Source organism: Linepithema humile, chromosome 4 (assembly GCF_040581485.1).
Source record: "Linepithema humile isolate Giens D197 chromosome 4, Lhum_UNIL_v1.0, whole genome shotgun sequence".
In the NCBI taxonomy this organism is placed as follows: Eukaryota; Metazoa; Arthropoda; class Insecta; order Hymenoptera; family Formicidae; genus Linepithema; species Linepithema humile.
The window spans coordinates 13,674,306-13,695,679 of NC_090131.1; the positions used below are offsets into that span (position 1 = coordinate 13,674,306).

A 21,374-nucleotide genomic window follows, 5' to 3' on the forward strand; every position below is an offset into this window, starting at 1 on the left:
TTTTGAGCCCACATTTTCAAAAAATGTAAAATATACAGAACCTCCAAAAGAAAACGTTTTTACAGAAGAGAATCAAGATTTCACATCTACAAAGGATTCGTTTAATAGTTCGTGCAACATAATCGAAGGCGTCTCCAATACTAAAAGCGTATCAGTTACAAATGTAAGTGCCTTTTGTATAAACGAAACTGTCAGCAGTACATCTGAAAGAACGTGCACTACAGATGAAAGCTCCTACAATATTGATGATTTTCATGATCCAGGATTGTGGCCTAAAATTTTAACAGACAGTGTTAGAATGACTTTAGTTGATATTGGACCAAGACAAATTCAAAACTTTAACTTTCCCGTAGATAGTAAAAAAAGATCATTTTCTTCAGAATATTATTATAAACATTTAAGTAATAACGAAAAAGTTCACAGAAATTGGTTATTATATTCAAAATTAAAAGACGCCGCGTATTGTTTTTGTTGTAAACTTTTTAATGATAAAATTAACGTTTTTAATAATGAAGATGGTTTTAAGGATTGGCAACATCTATCTAGAACTTTAGAACGACACGAAAAAAGTGAAAGACATGTTAAAAGTTTTAAATCGTGGGTTGATCTCAATAAGTCATTAAAATATGATAGAACGGTTGATACAATTAATGAAAATATCATTAAACTAGAAAAAAATCGATGGAAATTAGTACTTGAAAGAATTATACATGTAATTCAATATTTGGCAGTACAAAATTTGGCGTTAAGAGGTACCAATAATAAATTGTATAAAGAAGGAAATGGAAATTTTTTGAAATTAATTGAAATGATTGCTCAATTTGATAATGTCATGTTAGAACATATAAATCGTATACAAAATGATAATAATAAAATGCCTCATTATTTGGGTGATCGGATTCAGAACGAATTAATATCTATAATAGGTGAAAATGTAAAAAATCAAATTATAGAGATGTTAAAATTAAACAAATATTATGCAGTTATAATAGACTCTACTCCGGACGTATCTCATGAAGAACAAGTAACTATCGTTGTACGATATGTGCATTTAAATAATGAGAACAAAAAAATTGAAATAAAGGAACAATTTTTAGGCTTTTGTTCTATTTCAGATACAACAGGTAAAGGATTAACAAATTTTCTTATTGATTTTTTAAATCGGGAAAATATTAATATTTACGACATACGTGGTCAGGCTTACAATAATGGGGCAAACATGAAAGGGAAACACAACGGCCTTCAAAAAAGAATTTTGGATATTAATCCAAGAGCATTTTATGTACCGTGCGCCGCGCATAGCTTAAATTTGGTAGTTAACGATGCCGCGAAGGCTTCTCTAGAAATAGAAAATTTTTTCAACATTATTCAAGAAATATACGTATTTTTTTCGACATCGATATATCGTTGGAAAATTTTAAAAGACGAATGTCCCACTTTAACTGTGAAACGAGTTAGCGAAACAAGGTGGGAAAGTAGAATCGATGCTGTTAAGGTATTCAGATATAATTTAGATTCAATATATGATGCTTTATTTAATTTGTATAATGATCAATCCCGAGATAGTAACAGCAGAAATCTCGCCAAATCTTTACTAACAAGAATAAAGTCGTATAAATTTATATGTTCTGTGGTAATTTGGTATCAAATTTTGTCCAAAATTAATGTTGTTAGTAATTTGATGCAAAAGTCTGATGTAGTGCTACCAACAATAATACAAATGCTGAAAGAACTTAACAGTTATTTAAAACAATGTAGATCTGATGACGGTTTCAAAGATATATTAGAAAATGCAAAACAAATTGCACAAGACATGGAGTGTGAAAATGAATTTCTTGTTTCTAGTGTAATTAGACCACGTAAGAAAAAAAAACTTTTTATGTACGAAGCTATGGATGAAATAATTGACTCTCCGGAAAATTCGTTTAAGATTAATTTTTATTTTGTTATCTTAGATATAACAATAAGCAAAATAGATGAGCGTTTTGAACTTTTAAATGACCATAATAATACTTTTCAGTTTTTGAACGATATTTATCTATTAAAATCAATGAGTAAAGAGATGAAATTAAAATATTGCATAGACTTGCAAATTAAATTATCAGATGATTTACGAAAAGAAGCTGACATAGATGCACTTGAATTGTGTCAAGAAATAGAAAATATTTTGATTTATTTAAAACCTCAGATGAATCCATTAGCTGTTTTAGAATATATTTTTGCTAATGATCTTATTAGTATATTTCCAAATCTTGCAGTAGCTTTGCGCATATTTTTAACAATACCTGTAACAGTGGCTACGGGAGAAAGATCTTTCTCTAAACTAAAAATAATAAAAAATCATTTAAGATCGACTATGACACAGGAAAGATTGTCCAATTTAAGTATTATTAGTATTGAAAATAAGACAGCAACTGAACTAGATATAAGTAATATAATAAATGAATTCGCAACAAAAAAAGCACGTAAAGTTAAATTTATATAGATTATATGTTAACACTAAATGGTTATTAAAAATTCAAAATGTTCATATCTTGCTTATTGCCGTATCGAAGAAATTGAGCGCGATTGCGGCATAGTGTATTACGACGTAAGCATTTTTAATATAGAATTCATAAATAAGATAAACTAAATATATATTAATATATATTTTAATATTTGTTTTTAATTTGGCAATTTATTTTACAAATTTATACTCCCTTCATTATGCCACTCGGGTTGGCGCGATTCTGTATATACATCTTTATGCTAGAATTTTATGCAATCTGTAAAAGTTACAGGAAAATCTAAAAGTCATTTTAATACTTACCTGGATAGATGAAAAATATTATCATAATATTTATATTTCGAATTTTTTTTCCTCTTGTTTTGCATATGATTTACCTGTAACTTTAATAGATTATATAGTAATCGCTCATTAATTTGATATTTAATATGACAAATATATAATAAAAAAGGGCGGCAGTGTAGAATTCGCACCCGGGCGGCAAATACCCTTGGCGCGGCCCTGCTTATATATATATATATAATTGATTTTATATTCATTTCTAACAGGAAATTGACTATAGGAAATACGTCATATAGCGATGAGCAAAAGAACTATCGAAATAAATAGTATTCTATTTAAATGAATAAAAATGTAGATTCTGTTTGATTTCTGCTTCCAATCTGTTACCATATTACGCGCGCATACAGATTCTGCTACCAATCTGATATTATGTCATATTAGTAGATTCTGCTGTCAATCTACTGTCAGCTTTGTGAGCAGATTCTGCTCAGTTTTTTAACACTAATCTGTCGATTAAATCGGTAATCACTGCTTCTGTATCAGAACAATGTTAAAAATAGACCGTTTTTTGCCGATTAATGCAGACGTAAAAATCATAGTAAATTTAATAGATTTTAAACTGCTGAATATGATGGTGCTATTAGTTTTCATTGAAAATGTCAGAAACGTCATTTTTTAGGTTAAAGTTCTATTTTTCATCATCTTCGTATTATACGATTTTTCTCTAACAAGAAAACCTCGTCAGCCCGAATATTTTGATTATGATGAAACTTTACACACATGTATGAGGAATAAATAGATAAAATTAGAAATTATTAGTATCGATCCAAATATGTTTCTAAAAGATGAAATCACCCATCATATATAGAACTGCTTTACTCGACATATCTAAAAAAATGTTTTATACAAATTTTATAGTAAAATTATCTGTTTAATTTGTTTAATAACATTAATAAAATATTTTAAAAATAATATTTTTTAACTTTTGGAAAAAAACAAAAAATTTTTTTTAATTATTATTTTTTAAAAATTTTATTAATCTGATTAAAAATAGATAATTTTACTATAAAACTTGTCTAAAACATTTTTTTGATATCTCAAATAATTTTTAAGATACCTCGAGAAAAGCAAAAACCAATTCTGCATATGCATATTATTTTTTGCTCTTCTCGATATATTTCAAAATTATTCAAAATATCAAAAAATGTTTCATACTAAAGTTTTATAATAAAATTATCTCTATTTAATCGCAATAATAAAATTAAAAAAAAATGTTTTTTAAAAAAATTTTAAGACATTTTTTTAAATTTTTCCAAAAAATTAAAAACAATTATTTTGTAAAAATTTTATTAATGTTATAAATAGAAATAATTTTGCTATAAAACGTTTTTGAGATATTTCGAGAAAAGCAGTTCTATATATGAGGGGTGATCACATCCCCTAAAAACATATTTGGGTCAATATAGTAATTTCTAATTTCATATATTTACTCCCCGTACATATGTCTAAAGTTTTATCACAATCAAATATTCAGGTTCACGAGGTTTTTAGAAAAGAATTGTGCAATATGGATGAAATGGTGAAAAATAAAACTTCAACCAAAAAATGACGATGTTCCTCACATTTTTAATAAAAAGTAATAGCATTATCGTATTCAGCAGGTCATAATCTATAAAATTCACTATGATTTTTACGTGCATTAATAGGTAAAAAATAGCCTAATTTTAATATTGTTCTTTGTAGTTTTTTTGCTGACAATAGTTGATAGCAAACACTTGGCATAATCTGTTTTCGACAAACTTGGTTATCTTGAAATTTAAGGTACCATTGGTTCGATCTTGGATTGCGATGGGGTCATATGAAGGTTATTGTGTTTTTAAACCAAAGTGCATTATACATTGTTATATATAACCAAAAGTTTTCCAACCAAAATAATTCTATTTAAAAAAATAGCAATAATCTTCATATGATTTTAACAAAACAACCCATGGTCAATTCAATGATACCATCTTATGTTCCCTTTTGAACCCTATAACTTTTGTTTGAAACATTTTTCAAAACTTTTCATATATGTCACGATATTTTAATATGAAATTTAAATGAGATACTTTGTATATAGTAAAGCTAAAATCAAAACAAATTATATAATATTAACATATATTATTATTGTTTGTTTCAGGAAAATGTTCAAGACAATCGAATACATCATCGAGAAAACAAGATTCAAGATATTTAGAAATATAAAAATTAATTAAAAATTAATTAAAATTACTTTTTATTTAATATTATTGTATTGTTATTATTATTAATATTATATTATTACTGTATTATTACTATTCAATAAAATTATCAAAATATTAAGAATAATAAAAGTGATGATTATGAGAACGATAACTGCAATAATGATGATGATAATGATGATGACAATAATGATGATGATGATAATGATAATAATGATGATAATATTGGTTATTATTGATTGATTATTTATTACTGATTGATTATTGGTTATAAATTAATTACTGGTCATTGATTGATTATATGTTATTAATTGGATATTAATTTGGTTATTATTGATTAATAATTGATTGATAATAGATTCTTGATTGATTATTGATTAATTTTTATCAAAATAATAATAATAATAAAAGTGATGATTATGAGAACAATAACTGCAATAATGATGATGATAATGATGATGATGACAATGATAATGATGATAATGATAATAATGATGATAATATTAGTTATTATTGATTAATTATTTGTTACTGATTGATTATTGGTTATTAATTGGATATTAATTTGATTATTATTGGTTAATAATTGATTGATAATAGACTATTGATTGATTATTGATTGATTGTTAATTAGTGATTGATTACTGATTTATTATTGATTGGGTATTTATTACTGTTATTATTAATTATTGGTTATTGATTATTAATTATTTTTGATAAATTATCCTAATTAGTGATTATTGATTACTAATTGATTATTTATTAATTATTTTAATACCTAAACGTAAAAAATTAATATAATAAATATTAATTAAAAAATAAAAATAAGATTCATATAATAAAATAAATAAATACATATATATATTATTTTAAGTAAAACATTTTTATATTAAATTAACAAAATGCCAAGACGTAAAATAAATCGCACTTTAGAAGAAGAAGAACAATTTCAACAACAACGTCTTGAAAGAAAAAGAGAAAATCAACGTCGTCGTCATGAAATTGCACAAACAGCAACTAATCAAACTACTGTTTGCATGACTGGCACAATATATAATAATAGTACAATAGAATTAAATAATGACATTGTTGGAGAAAATTCTGCAAATAATATATTACTTAATCAACGGTGTATAGAATATCAACTCCATTTTAGATCTCGAAGAATACGACACTCTTGTTTAAATGTTAGCAGTACAACGCCAATTAATGAAATAGTTGAATACTATATTGGTTCTATGGATATAGTTTGTATCCATTGTAATGCAAAGCATTTTGTAGCAGAAAAAGTATCTAATAAAGGAACCTCATTTCATGATTGTTGTAATCATGGTGCGGTATCTTTGGAATCATTACCTCAACCTCCACAATTTCTTTGTAATTTATTTGACGGTAGTCATATAAAATCTAATAATTTTTTACAACATATTCGTAGTTATAATAGTTCATTTTCATTCGCGTCATTTAACGCCAATTTAATTAATTTTCAAAATAGACGACCAGGTCTATATTGTTTCAAGATACAAGGACAAATTTATTACCAAATAAATACAGCATTATATGCTACTCAAAATGAAAATCCATCTTATGGTCAGCTTTTTATTATAGATCCTAATGAAGCAATAAATTATCGTTTAAATGAAAATTCAAATTTAGATTTAGAAATTGTACACAATCTTGAACATATAATGCGAGAATCTAATATATTTGCTCAATCTTATCAAATGATGGGTGAAGAATTAGAAAATCAACAACGTTTAGAAATGGAATCTGGAGAAATATTACCAGAATTACAATTATTATTTACTTTAAAACCAGGAATGGACCGACGTCGATATAATGCTCAAAAAATTAATGAAGTTGCTGCTGTTTTTCGTACAACAGCTGATGGAGAAATTCCAGAATCACACGTAATAATACGTAACAGAAGTACTAAAACATTGCAAAAGGTTAGTTCTATGGATCAAAATGTTGAACCATGGATATATCCATTATTCTATCCATATGGAACTCAAGGATGGCATTGTAATTTAACAAAATTAAATAGTAATAAACGAATAACAAGAGGTCAATATATTAAATATCGTATGGCTATTCGTGAGGAATGTAACTGTTTTTTATTGGGTCGTCGTCTATTTCAACAGTGGCTTGTAGACAATTATGTAAAAATTGAAAAAGACAGAATAAATTATTGCAAAAATCATCAAAAAGAATTACGCACTGAAACATATCAAGGTTTAAGAGATTATTTACAAACTATGGCAAATAATTTAAATGGGCGTATTGGAAAGATGGTTATACTTCCATCTACTTTTATCGGATCACCGCGTAATATGTTACAAAATTATCAAGATTCAATGGCAATTGTTGGCAAATTCGGGAAACCAGATCTTTTTATAACAATGACTTGCAATCCAAAATGGCGTGAAATTGAGGAAAATCTTTTACCTGGTCAACAAGCTTCTGATAGACCTGATATCTGTGCTCGTGTTTTTAATATTAAAAAGGATTATTTAATTGATTTGATTGTAAAACAAAAATTTTTTGGAGAAGTAGTAGCTTTTGTATATGTCATTGAATTTCAAAAACGCGGTTTACCACATGTCCACTTATTAGTTACGTTAAAATATAATTGCAAAATAACAACTCCACAAATTGTTGATAAATATATTTCTGCTGAAATTCCTGATCCATGTGAAAATCGTACTTTACATGACATAATTATGAGACATATGATTCATGGACCTTGTGGTGATTGGTGTTTGGTAAATAAAAAATGCTCAAAAAATTATCCTAAACCATATATTGAGGAGACTAGAATGGATAACGATGCTTATCCTTATTATCGTCGACGAGATAATGGCAGGAGTTTTGAACGACCTGGAGGATATATAGTTGATAATCGTTATGTAGTTCCATATTGTCCTATTTTATCAATTATTTTTAATAGTCACATAAATGTAGAAGTAGTTTCAAGTATTAAATCGGTTAAATATTTATATAAATATATTTATAAGGGACATGATGTTGCTGCTATAACAATTGAGCCAATAACAGAAAATATAATTATTGATCATGATGAGATACACAATTTTATAGAAACTCGATATGTTGGACCTGTAGAAGCCAGTTGGCGTATTCTTGAAAAAAAATTACAAGATAAAAGTCATACAATAGTACGTTTACCAGTCCATCTTCCTAATGAACAAAATATTATAATTGAAAATGAAGATATTGAAGGAGCAATGACTAAAGTTTTAAATCAAGTTACAATGTTAATTGATTATTTTTCTTTAAATTCTCGCGACGAAAAAGCAAGACAATATTTATATATAGAAATTCCACGTTACTATACCATTAAAAAAGAAAAAATTAATGGAAGAAATATATCGCGTTGGGTCAAACGCAAAAGTCATTATAATTGTATAGGACGAATGTATTCTGTTAGTCCAACACAAACAGAATTATTTCATTTACGTCTATTATTACTTACCGTAAAAGGAGCTACAAGTTTTGATGATATAAGAACTGTAAATGGAGAAGTATGTCAATCATTTTCAACAGCATGTTTAGCTTTAGGTTTGATTGAAGATGATGATGAATGGAAACGAGCTATGACTGAAGCTGTTGAATGGATGATGCCCCGACAACTTCGAAAATTATTTGTACGTATATTATTACATTGTCAACCATTGCATCCTGAAGAACTTTGGGAAAATTTCAAAGTAGCAATGTCTGAAGATTATGTTCAACATTTTGGTATAATAGAAGGACAAAAAAAAGCTTATACACAAATTGGCGTTATGCTTTCTGGTGAAGGTAAAAGTTTTGCTGATTTTCCACAAATGGAACAATTAATAGAAAATTATGAACTAGAAGATTATGTAACACTGGAAGAAACTATGGAAGTTGGTACCAAACAATATCAACAATTAAATAACAAGCAGAAAGAAATAGTAGATCTTGTATTAAATAGATTAGATAATAATAACGATAATAATTGTTTTTATATCGATGGTCCAGGTGGTTTAGGTAAAACTTTCACATATACAACTATTTATTATTTAGCTAAAATTCATAATAAACGAGTATGTACAATGACATTTACAGGCATTGCAGCAACATTATTGCCGTTAGGAAAAACGGTTCATAAAACATTTGGATTGCCAATACCATTATTCGCTGATTCATCAACTAGCATTAAAATCCAATCAAAGGAAGCTCAATATTTAAAAAAAACAGATGTTTTTATTTGGGATGAAGCGCCAATGGCACCACGATATGCTTTAGAGATTATGGATCGAACATTACGTGACATCATGAATAATAATTTACCTTTTGGTGGAAAAATTATTGTGTTAGGTGATGATTTTAGACAACTTCTCCCTATTAAAATACATGGTACTCGAAGTGAAATCGTGAATCTTTCGATCAAGTTTAGTTCTACTTGGAAACATTTTACAAGTTTCTCTTTAATAGAAAATATGCGAGTTCTTCCAGAAGAAACTGAATTTGCACAATTTTTATTAAATATGGGAGATGGTATATTAAATGATTCTAATGATAATATACAACTTCCAGATTGTTGTGTTACAAACATTAATGCCGATATTGTAGAAGATATATATGGTGATTTAATACGCAATAAAGAATTTAATAAAATGACGAAATGTGCAATACTTTCTGCAAGAAATGTCGATGTTGATGAAATTAATAAAAGAGTTGTTGAATTATTAGATACGTTTGAAGAACGAATTTATACAAGTATAGATAGTACTGAAAATTGTGATAATGGCGATTTTAGTGAAATTTTATTACCAGAATATTTAAATACTTTATCTCCGTCATGTCTTTCTCCTTATGAATTGCGTTTAAAACCGAATTGTATCATTATGTTGATTAGAAATCTTAGTATTAATGAAGGTCTTTGCAATGGCACTAGATTAATGATTATAGAACTTGCTGATCATTTATTGAAATGTAAAATTTTAACAGGCGATAAAGTAGGAGATATTGTTTTTTTGAATCGTATAACGCTATATTGCGAAAATATATATCCTTTTACTTTTAAAAGAAGACAGTTTCCAATAAAATTAGCTTTTGCTATGACAATTAACAAATCACAGGGACAGACATTTGACAAAGTAGGAATAGATCTTCGCAAAGATGTTTTTAATCATGGGCAACTTTATGTTGCCTTTTCACGAGTACGTTCTTGGCAAGCATTGAAAGTTAATCTTGGTAATCAACGCGAAAATAAACAAGTTAAAAATTATGTATACCCATGTGGGAAATGACTACCGGCGAGATAATGGCCCAGTACCGATTTCTGGTACTGAGTATTGGCGCGTTACTAGATGCCAGTACTGATGTGATACTGGAGAAATACTGGGATGATAGAATTGGGCCAAGACTCGAATTACAGTACTATTTTGGTACAGAATTCCAGTATTGCTGCAGTACCGATTTTTATTATTGTTACGGTACCGATTTCCATTATTGTTACGGTATTAAATCAGTACCGATTCTCAACATAATAGTACTAAAAATCAATACCAATCCCCAATACAGTAACAGTATTAAATATCTGTTCTGTTTTCAAATACTATTATAGTATCAAAAATCAATACTGATTCTCAATACTGTAACAATATTTAAGATCAGTATCAATTTCCAATAATTAGTATCAATTTTGTGTGCAATAATTAAATTAAATTACAGTATTATTATTAGAATTATTTATTATACACATATAAAATAAATTAATTACATTATAAAATATATCAATTAATAATTAATATAAAATATTTTATTTATTAAATAAAATATTAAAACAATCTAAAAAAATTAATTACCAAGACCTCAACGTCCATTGAAGCATCCAAAATATTAAAATCATCTAATATAGATATCGGTAATGTAAGTTCAATAATCTGTTTTAAAGCAGAAACTGGATTCATTTCATCTTGATAATAACGATGATGATGATATAGTCTTTAGTTTCTTTAAATCTTGATATTTTTTGGTGTAAAATTACTTCTTTTTCAGCATTTTCTATTCAATGTTTACCACTGGATATAGCTGTAATTATGAGTTATGAAATTGATATAATTGCAATTAAAAAATTATTTTCTATAATACAAAAAAAAGAGAGAATTTAACAACTAGTAAAAATGATAAATAACAGAATTATCACTCACAATAACTGTTATTACTCCGTTTCTCGGCCAATTATTCAAGGCTCTCCTTTTTCGTAAAGAAATATAATTCTTTTTTACTAAGTTTATCCGTTTTGTTAATAACACAATGGACTAGAATATAGTTTCACTTTCTGTCACATTAAAATATACAACGGTTATACTCTTTGACACTGCCTCCTATGATGTATACTAAGTATTCGATGTTCTTCTTTTGCCAATTTTAGTGCTAAAAAATTTACCGGCATTGTACCATTTCGGTACTGGCATTCAACGCTCTTCTTTTGCCAATTCCAGTACGGGCACAGTACCTTGAATTTACCGGCAGTATACCGTTTCGGTACTGTAATTTGACATTTCTTTTACTAATTTTTGTACAGGTATAGTACAAAAAAAAACTACCGGCAATGTACCATTTCGGTACTGGCATTCAACGCTCTCTTTTTGCCAATTCCAGTACGGGCACAGTACCTTGAATTTACCGGCAGTATACCGTCTCGGTACTTGACATTTGACATTTTCTTTTACTAATTTTTGTACAGATACAGTACCGTAAATTTACCGGCAGTATACCATTTCAGTACCATTATTCAATACTGATTTAGATAATGGGTTAGTACTAAACCATTGTTATTTTAATACTGGTTTTGTACTATGCCAGTACCGAAACGTAAAACTCGTTTTTCGGTACTGGATCTGTATCTCGCCAGTATCTAATACTAGTCTGATGTACAAAATTCCCACATGGGTATAAAGAAATATATGTTTGATCTCTCTTTTCCTGTAAATTTTTAAAAAAAGATTATACAGAATATCCCATTTTAATTGTCGCAGGCAAAATATCTCGAAAAATATGCAAGATACGAAAAAATGTTTTAAACAACAGTCATAGGGTTTGAAGGGAGACAGATAATGCTGATATTCATTTGATCTTTCAGTGATCTTGAAAACTTCTATTAAGTTAACTCTAAAATTTTAAATGAAACACTCTATTTTTGATTCCAGAATCTAATAACTGGTGTCAAGAGCTTTCCGAAACACTATAATAAAACATTTTTTCATAGAGTATTTTTCAAGTTATCATTATCCCTTATTTAACATATTTTGATATAAAATATAAAATATCTCGTAAAATATTTATTTTTCGATAATCTTACCCTAATACTTTTATGCACAGAATAATAAAACGAATTAATTGATGTAAAGCAAATGCTTAGTTGTCTTTAACACAAAATGTGTAATTTATAATGTACTTTTTGTTAAAAGTAACCATGTATTATCTTCATGATAACTTGAAAAATACTCAATGAAAAAATATTTTATTATAGTAATTTGGAAAGTTCTTGACACCAGCTATTAGATTAAAGATTGAGTATTTGACCAATCAGAAAGAAGCAAACAAATATTGCTTCTTATTGATTGACTAAATTCTCAATCTTTAATCTCAATCTTCAATGCGTCGTCTGTAGCGGATTTTAGTTGACTGCGATGATGTGTCTTGTTTTTGTTACCCGAGCAACATAACAACAATTGCATCATCCTTAAGAGAGTCCTCGAACCACGTCATTGTTCTTTGCATATTATTCGTGTTATTAATACATATTAATTAATTGATTAATATATTGCAATTAATTTAAATTATTGGTCAATTTCTTATAACTTGCAACTTAATTACGATTCTATTGTAGACCAGGTATTATAATGAAAAGCTCAATGGCGCGCGCGAAGCGCGCGCTTATAATGTTCTAGTTTTTATAAAAAAATTGAAAACAATTTTTATATGTTTAGAGTCATCTTTGTCTGTAATATATGCACCATTATATTCGACAACTTTTGGCCATCTTAAACAACTTGTGCATACATTATTAAATAAAGATATATAAACATATAAAAATTGTTTTCAATTCTGTCATAAAAAAATTCTACAAACTCTCTGAATAATTCAATATATTATGTTCTGATCTGTCAATCATGAAATACATTTAGGAAATATTCCAGGATTAAATATTCATTAACGCATCTAAGTCCTAGCTTATCCATTTTAAGATAATGAATCGAAGAAATAGTGTACTTTTCATAATTTTATTCAAAGTATTCTGGTGTATGATTATATTTTTAATATTATATGATTAATATTTAATATATATGGATTCAAAGGGTTATTAGGCTGATGAAAGTTGTTTCAACTTCGGGCTTAATCAAAATCAAAATTAGAAACACTTTGTTTCTTTTTAATGTACAACGCATTTTGCAGGTTACATATTTTTTAATAATTTTTATAATTATAATCTAATATAACATGTATCTTTTCTAGATATATATAATAATATTGGTAACACATAATTAAATTTAATATAAATTAACTAAAAAAATAAGTACTTCGTTCTTTTAAAAACAAATGCACGCACAACTCCAAATACTTTTAAAAAATACGAGAGAATAAAATTTTGATATAATTACTATAAGACAATAAAAATTATACGACCTGCAAAGTGTCTCGCGTCTATATATCTTCACACTATTATTCGATCCATTATCTTAATAATAGAAGACAAATTAAATTAACTCACCGATCGATGCGCAGCAGCGGAGTTGTCGTTCTGTTGATCTGCATAGTTGATCTGTAAAACACGAAATAAATCAAAATGATAGCAGCGTTCACAATATAAAATATTTGTAAAATCATAAAAAATATTGAGTACATTGAACTTTTAATTCGTTTTCTAAGCAAATATGTAATAAAAGAATTATTAAAAAAGTTTAATTATTTAAATAAAAAGTAAAAAAATATGCGAATAAATTCTAATAATGATAAAAATTAACTAATGTAAATATTTTGTCTTTCAAATATTTTAATGTACAATATTTTCAACAAATAAATGAATTATTGCTTACCGTAAAGTTGCTCCGCCGGCGCCCGATGCTCCTCCTGAGCCTCCTCCTCCTCTCAGTGGTCCATCGAAGCACTCACATTGAATCTCACGCGTTCGCGGCGCATGCATTGCTCGCATGCGTACCTGAATACGAAAATCGCGCGATACTTAAAACGGCACTCCCGACATCACAGGCGAATCGAACCGAATTGTCCAAGCTGTGACGTTACGCGCGAATTCCGTCCGCGTTTCAGACGACCACATTTACCAATTGGGGCACGATTCTCTCAAAACAGAAGGCAAAGATAAGCTCGAAGAAGATGAGGTGATTAGTCATCCAATCAACCGACTAGATACAAGACATCTGAAAAGCAATCGGTAGCGTTTGACTAACTCCGGTAGCCGTCCTCGACTACCTTCGACAGTCCGGCTATCTGTACAACTAGCGCGCTGCACGTAGAACCGAAGATTGCCCTGCCGTAGTGGAGATTTTATGATTGAAACCGACCTTTCCCTCCCCCGAGCCAAGCCTAAAGTCAAAAAAAATCGTGTCCCAATATTTGTCATACAGTAAAAATGCGTTCATCTATAGATTCGCTATAACTCTCGGTAAAAGTCTATAACTCCTCCTCCTCTCAGTGGTCTATAAAGTATTTACACGCGATCGCGACGCGAATATGAAAAGCGCACGTCACTTTAAACGGCACTCCGCGTTTTATATTACTGCGAAATTACAGCGGAACATTGTTACAATAATCATACGATATTTTAGCCGACACTCCCGACGCGTATTTTGTCATATTAGAATGAAATTTAAACTCGAATATCGCTTATTGCACGGAATACGCGTTCGACACGCTGCCATGTACGCAACAGGTAATGGTAGAAAGGGGGAGGAAGGTGAAAGACTGTGAAAAGTAATAAGAATTGGGGGTTGTTGAGGGGGGGGGGGGGAATAACGCGCCGATACGCGAATGGTCTGCCTCGCTCAAGTCCCGCCGTGCGAATAGTAACAATTCATAGGCAAGGATTCATTCGTATAAGGTCGTGTCCAGTGATGCCAATTCGAGCTCGCTGGTACCATGGGTACCGTAGTGGAGGGGATACGCACCGTGTGCTCGCCGAGCAACACGGACATGTGACGTCAGCGATTTCGCTTGTGTGGGTTATCCCCTCTTCTACGGTACCCATGGTACCAGCGAGCTCGAATTGGCATCACTGGTCGTGTCGAAGGATTCAAGTGTGATTTAGGAGTAGGGGAAAGGAATGTGCGTGCCGATACGCGTGCGAGAGAGAGAAAGCGTGAAAGTGAGGGAGAGAGGACATAGAGCACATAGGCTACAGAGCGTATGTAAACAACACCACCAAACCTTCCCTTGCCGTGAGTGAAAGAAATTCCTAATATGATATATAATATTTTGCACATTACAAGATATTCTTTTTGCATTCAAAATTTTAATTTCGTTAAATAATTTACTATTTTATTTTTCGCCTTCTATCGTATTTCGTGTCGTATTTTTTAAATTTTGTTTGTAGATTTGTCAGCGTGATCTAATATAAAAATTAATTTTACTTGATAAAAATTCTGTGTTTTAAAGCTTTTTGAGCGCTTTTCAATTCCATATTGTAGTACAAATAAATAAATATACGAGTAAAAATTAAAGATAAATACTCACGTAAAATAAATAAATGTTACAAAATACAAAATATCGTTTTACGTGAACACTGCTGCTCGCGCAATGAATTTCGATCGAAATAAACCTTTCAAAATACGCGATGTAATCGATGTACTTTCCCGATGCGTCCCGATTTACATAAGAACAAAGACTATATAGTTTTTGGTATCACACGAATACACTCGGCATTCTGTAGAAAACAACAAAGGGTAGTTGTAAGAAATAATTGTATCTCATCAAGATAGAGGGAGTAATTTCGGAGGTTAACTGTAATGAGAAAGATACAAGGATGACCAGAATTATTACTGTCGTCAGCATTATTGCCCGCCGGAAAACTACTCAATTTAAGAATAATTGTCGAGAGCTTCTTGATATGTGTGGTATAAGATTTAAGAAAAAATGAAATTGCAAACACGCATAAATCAATTTGAAATCATTTACAATTTGTTAAGCGTCAATCCTAGAACCCGTTGAACAAGCGATGTTACGTTTTATTTTACGTAATAAATTTATTTTTTATTATAAAACACAAATTTATAAAAAAATACGTATTATTATCGACATAAAAAATAAATTCTATCAATTACATTATTATGATGGCAGAAGGAAAACAAATTAATAGTTATAAATTGACATATTTATAAAAAAGAATATAATTTTAAATAAGTGTTCCGAATTAATTCAGCATCTGTATCTATATTCGTCATTAGTACCTGTGTTTTATTCCTCATCAAGTGCGCCGTTACAGCTACGGTTAATGCAACCAAGCGCATTAGAAATTGTGCTACCGAAGTAATAAGTAAGTTCCTCTGTCATAAGAATATCGATTACTTAATGTTCAAACCTCATGAATTTTATAACAAACTATTAAAATATATATATATATATATATTACTTATACAAAATATTGGTTTCTCTATATTTATAGATATTGTATTGAATTACGTATCACATGATTGGATATTTCTCAAATAATTTATTGCAAATAAAAATTATTGCTTTTATTGCACTTATGAGTGTGTCACATCGCCTGATTTGCATTACGTTAGAATGATGTTACAAGTGATTGATTTCGATATATTTGGAAACTCAATATTACTACTCAATAAATATTTTTTAACTCTTAATATTTTTTACCAACAAATTTTATTAGACAGAATAAATGTATAAAAATATTCATTTTTAATAATCTCTATCGCAATATATATAATTTTATTTAATTGTTTCTTTTCTTCGTTTAATTTCCATTAATCCCAAATTTTAACATAACTTACAAGACATTACGAATATGCATAAACGGCAATTTTATATACCAACAATAATTATCCACATTTTGAAATTAAATTATTGAAAATTAAACTTTTACGTTTCCGATCAATGTTACATATTATAGGTACATATTAGTGATAAATTACATTTTATAAACCTAGATCTTATACCGTTATCGTAAATACTACATCTAAACTTTTAAAACATAAATATGGATTTTAAAACATAAATATTTATACATATACATGTAGCAAAGAGAGAATGTGTTATAAATGTCACATGACACAAAGGATATTCCTCATACGCCAGTTCGTGTTTCATACGCGATCATATCAGATATAACGAACTCGACAGTGCAAATGCGTGTGTGTAAATTATTTAATTAATTGCTTGAAACTGAAAAACTTATAAAATAACATGTTCTTTATATCGAAATTTGTGATAATAATCTTATTAAATAAAACTTACGCACATCTCACGCGAGATATGGAAACAATATTACTGCCAACATTAAGTCCGACAGGAGTAAAGGAGGTACGTACGTTTTGCAGTTATTATTCCATTTATTATTCGATCGTCGTTATTTAAGAATTTTAAAATTTTTTTCTTAATTGTTATCTATTTTACAGATATCTATAACACTAAAAGTTTTTGGACGATTGATTCAACTGAATCTGCATGGAAGTGATAGAGTTGTACCGCCTGCGTTCGAAGGATGGAAATATAATGTTAAAAACGTTACAGAAAAATTGTTGGAATTAAACGTATCAAGTCATTGCTATTATTATCATGAAGATCATATCAGCTCTGCGGCCATCGACTTTTGTCATGAACATGGATTGGTCAGTAATATTACAAAAAAAACAAACTGTTTTAAAATTTTTATGTTTTTACTTGTATACTGCATTACTTTTCATTTTAAATACAAATATAACATGTAAAAAAAATATATCTTCTTAAAATTAGGAAGGACTTGTTTTTATGGAAAACAACACAATAGAGATTCGGCCCTTGCGGAACGAGTTTACGCCTATGTGCTTAATCGGCGATTTTAGAGGACAATCAAATCTTTCATTTGGCAAATCTTATGTTATCAAAAGATCACTGCAATATTTTGCTGATTCAAAACTTTACCACCGGGACATGTTTAAACTGAAGCGACGTCACGTACGCAATGCTCGACAAAATTTAACTATAGAACTGGCCGTTTTTTTCGACGAAGCAGCATATCATATGTACATGCCTATTCTGGACAATGATGAGGATAAGTTACGCAATATGATATTAGCATACGTGAACCAAATTCAAGCCTTGTTGCATCATTCAAGTTTCGGTGCTCCTGTTGATATTTCATTGGTAAAGTTGGTAATAATGGATAAACAGCTGTCAAATTTGTCTGCTTTCGACGGTGACCATAAAAAGATGATCAATTCATTTTGCGATTACGTGAATTTTTTGTATTCTGAATACGGGATTGATTCGCTTCAGTGGGACATTGGCCTTTACCTGACCGGAATAAATCTATATGAGTCAGAAAAGGAACAAAAGCATTATGGTGTTGTAGGAAGTTCTTTCTTTAATTCCTCGTGTACACAGAATTCATCGTGCGCCTTAGTAGAAATCGGTTCTACCGGTCCTTACGCAGTCTTGGGTTTTGCGACGTCTCGTATTGCTGCTCATGAGATCGGTCATCTGTAAGTGTATGTATACTTTTTTTATACAATTAGGTATATGATATTTATTAGAAGAATTTTTATATTTGTGCAATTGAAAGATAAAACTGCTCAGAGTTTTTAAGAGATTTAGTTTTTTAAAGTGTAAAACTTTTGAGTAACAACAAAGTATTAAAAATATTGCAGATAAGGCATATTTTCAAACGTAATAATTTAATTGTTCAAAAGATTAGGAATGGAACACGATAATGGCTCTATCGATTCGACGTGTCCGAATGGCAAATACATAATGTCAGATTGGCAATATTTACGGGGACAAGTAACATGGTCCGCATGTAGTCGTAACATTACGAAAAATCTGTGGAAAGAAAAACCGTGTCTTTTTGATCACACGAGACGAGAAGAGACCGATGATCCATATGTACTGGGCCATTCACGTTATCACAATTTACCTGGAAGGGAATGGACTGCCAAAGCACAATGTGAATTATTTTTACGCGACAAAGATGCAAACGTAGTCACGTTGCATGATGTATGTCAAGTCTTACAATGCGAAACGCCTGACAGAAATAGGAATTTCTTCGCGGGACCTGCGTTGGATGGTATGTCTTTTTTGTAATTAGAAACTTTAATTAAAATTTTGAACTAAATTTTTTTCAGGAACTAATTGTGCACTCGGAAAGGAATGTCGCGGCGGAGAATGCATGGCCGTTATCACACCACCATACATTTTTTCGTATTGTGAAGACGATAATTGGAGTGAATGGAAAGAAGACTCTTGTAAAAGCAATTGCTTGACGAAATCCAAAGGCGTGGTAATCAAACGACGTTTTTGCAAACATGGTATTTACAAAACGGCTAATTGTGATGGGCCATATTACGACGTGGTTCTGTGTAATGACTCCAGCCTTTGCACTGAAGAACGCTTTACGATTGCCGAATATACTGCTCTAAAATGTACTGAACTTAGCCTAAAAATAAAAAGACAGGGCAAAGAATATTTCAAGTACGAACCGTTAAATGAGCCAGGAAAGCAGGCCTCCCATGTCGTCGAGGAACCGTGGAGAGCCTGTACCATACACTGCCTACGTGAAGAAGAAATATCTGCTAATTACAGTCTGTTTTTTTCCTATGCACCACGCCAGGAAATGCTCGACTTAAAAATCGAACCATACTTTCCAGATGGAACGTGGTGTCACGAGAAAGATGGGCAAAATTATTATTGCCGCCAGCATTATTGTCTGCCGGAAAACAATTCAATCGAAGAATAATTACCGAAAGCTTCTCGACATGTGTGGGCAAGGATCTAAGAAAAAATAAAATTGCAAAACAAAAGTAATTCAAAACATTAAACCACATATAATGGAAAGGCTCCATATGTTTTTAACAAACGAGAAATAATGAAAATGGCGATAAGAGCCGTTGCAGGATGTTAGTGCTAAATTTTTTAATTTTTCTTAAAGAAATTAGTAAATTAGTCTACAAGAGACAGTTAAATTGTACACCGATCTCAAATCGAGATACTTAAAGTGTACGAAATTTATAGTACATTGTTCTCATATATCGAGAAACTTTAATGTACGTATAGGAATTATTGTAAAGAAAGGAAGAGAGAAAAAATATCAGGGCGCGAGTGGCGCCCTGACGCGTTTATGTCCTACAGCAATGTTGATTTCCTAATCTAGGAGAGATAAATGTTAGAAGCGTGGGGTCTGAGTAGTTTAATGGTCAGAACATTCGCCCGGCAAGCGGAAGACCCGGGTTCATTTCCCGGCTTAGCCACTCGCGCCCTGATATTTTTTCTCTCTTCCTTTCTTTACAATAATTCCTATACGTACATTAAAGTTTCTCGATATATGAGAACAATGTACTATAAATTTCGTACACTTTAAGTATCTCGATTTGAGATCGGTGTACAATTTAACTGTCTCTTGTAGACTAATTTACTAATTTCTTTAAGAAAAATTAAAAAGTAATTCAATTTAGAAATGTTTAGTATTTGTTCAGTATAAAATCTAGGATCCATTAAATTATCGTCGTTACTTTCTATTTTAAGCAATAAATCCATTTTTTGTTAGCATATAGTAAATTTATACGAGAAGGAATACGTCGAATTATCGACATGAAAAATTCCATCCAAAATCCAAATAACTTAATAGTTAGTAATTGCATAAAGAAAAAAATAAATATTTGTTAGTTGACAGGGATTTGAAAAAAATATAATGATAAATCAATGCTCAGAATTAATTAAGCATCTGAATCGATTTTCGTCATTGGTACCTGCTTTCCTTCTTCGTCGGACGCGCCGTTACAGCTACAGCCAATGCATTACATGTTGCTATCGAATTAATTAGTAGATTCTTCTTCCATAAGAAGATCGACTACGTAAACTTTAAATCTCGTGAAATTTAGAATATACTACTTAAATATATATGTATATTACTTAAACAAAGTGTTGCTTTCTCTATAGTTATACTTGTATATATATTTATAATTGTATTGTACAACGTATCACATGATTGGATATTTCTTAAATTATTCATTGCCAATAAAGAATCCCTTATTGCACTTATGAGCGTGTCACATTGTTAAATTTACATTACGTTAGAATGATGTTACAAATAATTGATTTCGATATATTTATTAACTGAATATTAC

The 21,374-nt window shown here is 29.8% G+C and overlaps 1 protein-coding gene and 1 long non-coding RNA gene across 2 annotated transcripts in view; both read left to right on the forward strand.

The window, feature by feature from the left end:
- LOC136999647 (uncharacterized) overlaps window positions 1–21,374 on the forward strand; it is a 122,595-nt gene that overhangs the window by 38,851 nt on the left and 62,370 nt on the right. The gene's annotated exons all lie outside the window — the stretch shown is intronic.
- Window positions 17,212–20,038, forward strand: LOC105679564 (A disintegrin and metalloproteinase with thrombospondin motifs adt-2-like). The gene is made up of 5 exons (XM_067354349.1): window positions 17,212–17,577; window positions 17,673–17,885; window positions 18,010–18,737; window positions 18,945–19,318; window positions 19,377–20,038. The coding sequence occupies exons 1-5, from the start codon at window positions 17,461–17,463 to the stop codon at window positions 19,985–19,987; spliced, it is 2,043 nt and encodes a 680-aa protein (XP_067210450.1). The 5' UTR covers window positions 17,212–17,460; the 3' UTR covers window positions 19,988–20,038.